Source organism: Dipodomys ordii, unplaced genomic scaffold, assembly GCF_000151885.1.
Source record: "Dipodomys ordii isolate 6190 unplaced genomic scaffold, Dord_2.0 Scaffold6, whole genome shotgun sequence".
Classification (NCBI taxonomy): domain Eukaryota; kingdom Metazoa; phylum Chordata; class Mammalia; order Rodentia; family Heteromyidae; genus Dipodomys; species Dipodomys ordii.
In genome coordinates, this window is record NW_012267222.1 from 16,915,370 (window position 1) to 16,916,460 (window position 1,091).

Sequence of the window (1,091 nt, forward strand, 5' to 3'; positions counted from 1 at the left end):
GCTTGCGCTCGGCCTCGGCTTTCCGGCTGCCGCTGCCCGGCCGGCTCCTCGCCACCGTCTGCTTTCGGGACATGGCCCTGACCCGCGTCCCGCAGCGGCAGCGGGAGAAGCGGCGGGACCGCCGGGCGGCAGGAGCGGCGCGGGGAACAGCCCGGCGACGGCAGGGAGGCTCCTGCGCCTGCGCGGGCGTCGGGCACCCTGGTCACGTGATAGAATCACACCCACGCACGCACACACACATTCACACCTCACTTCAGAGGAGGTCTGTCAGGCAGGTGCCATAGAGAGAAGCCGGGAGGGGTAGAGAGGCACGCAGCTGGTTGGTTCTCTTCCCCCCTCTAGTGGTGGGCGGTGAGCAGCTGGTGGAACCGGAGGAAACCAAACCGGAAGAGGAGTTGGATGTTAAGTGTGGGAGAGGAGAGAAGCAGTACAAGTTAGTAAAACAGGGAGAATTAAAGGGAAAGGGGTGCCGGGCGCGGGTGGCTCCCGCCTATAATCCAAGCTACTCAGGAAGCTGAGATCTGAGGATCTGACAGCCTGGACAGGAAAGTCCATGAGACTCTGACCTCCAGTTAACCACCAAAATGCCAGAAATGGAGCTGTGACTCAAATGGTAGAGCACCAGCCTTGAGAGAGAGAGAGAGAGAAAAAAAACTCAGGGATAATCCCTAGGCCCAGAGTTCAAGCCCCCTAGGCCTTCTCGCAGGACTCATTGTTGGATTACTCTGAAATTCCAGCAAACAACCCAAGAAGTTAAGTAATCGCAAAAAAAAAATCAGAGGCAAAGCTTTGCTCAAATTCCAAAGCCAAGATACTTTATTTAATGCTGCACTCTCCAGCTCTCCATCTTCTCTCCTAACTCCAGGGAGAGGTACTTGTTCTGCCCAAGAATACTGCTTCCTCCCCTAACGGTTTGATTGGACTACAGATGTTCTGTACAAGCAGAAGCTTGGGTTGTAAAGCTGAGACACACCTGGGGAAGAGCCAGGAAAAGTGTGTCCCTGGAGAAATGAAAGGGATGAAGATTCCTCAGTAAGAAAGAACGTGGTGAGGGGAATTCTTGACTTGACTTCGCAGTTTCCACCCCAATC

General features: G+C 55.0%; 1 protein-coding gene across 1 annotated transcript in view; it reads right to left on the bottom strand.

Annotated features, from left to right (window-relative positions):
- The window catches only part of Otud3 (OTU deubiquitinase 3), a 32,367-nt gene extending 32,230 nt beyond the window's left edge, over positions 1 to 137 (bottom strand). The window contains exon 1 of the mRNA XM_013032626.1: positions 3 to 137. Within this exon, the coding sequence (XP_012888080.1) occupies positions 3 to 73 (71 nt within the window). The 5' untranslated portion in view covers positions 74 to 137. The remainder of the gene's footprint in view (positions 1 to 2) is intronic.
- Positions 138 to 1,091: the final 954 nt, after the last annotated feature.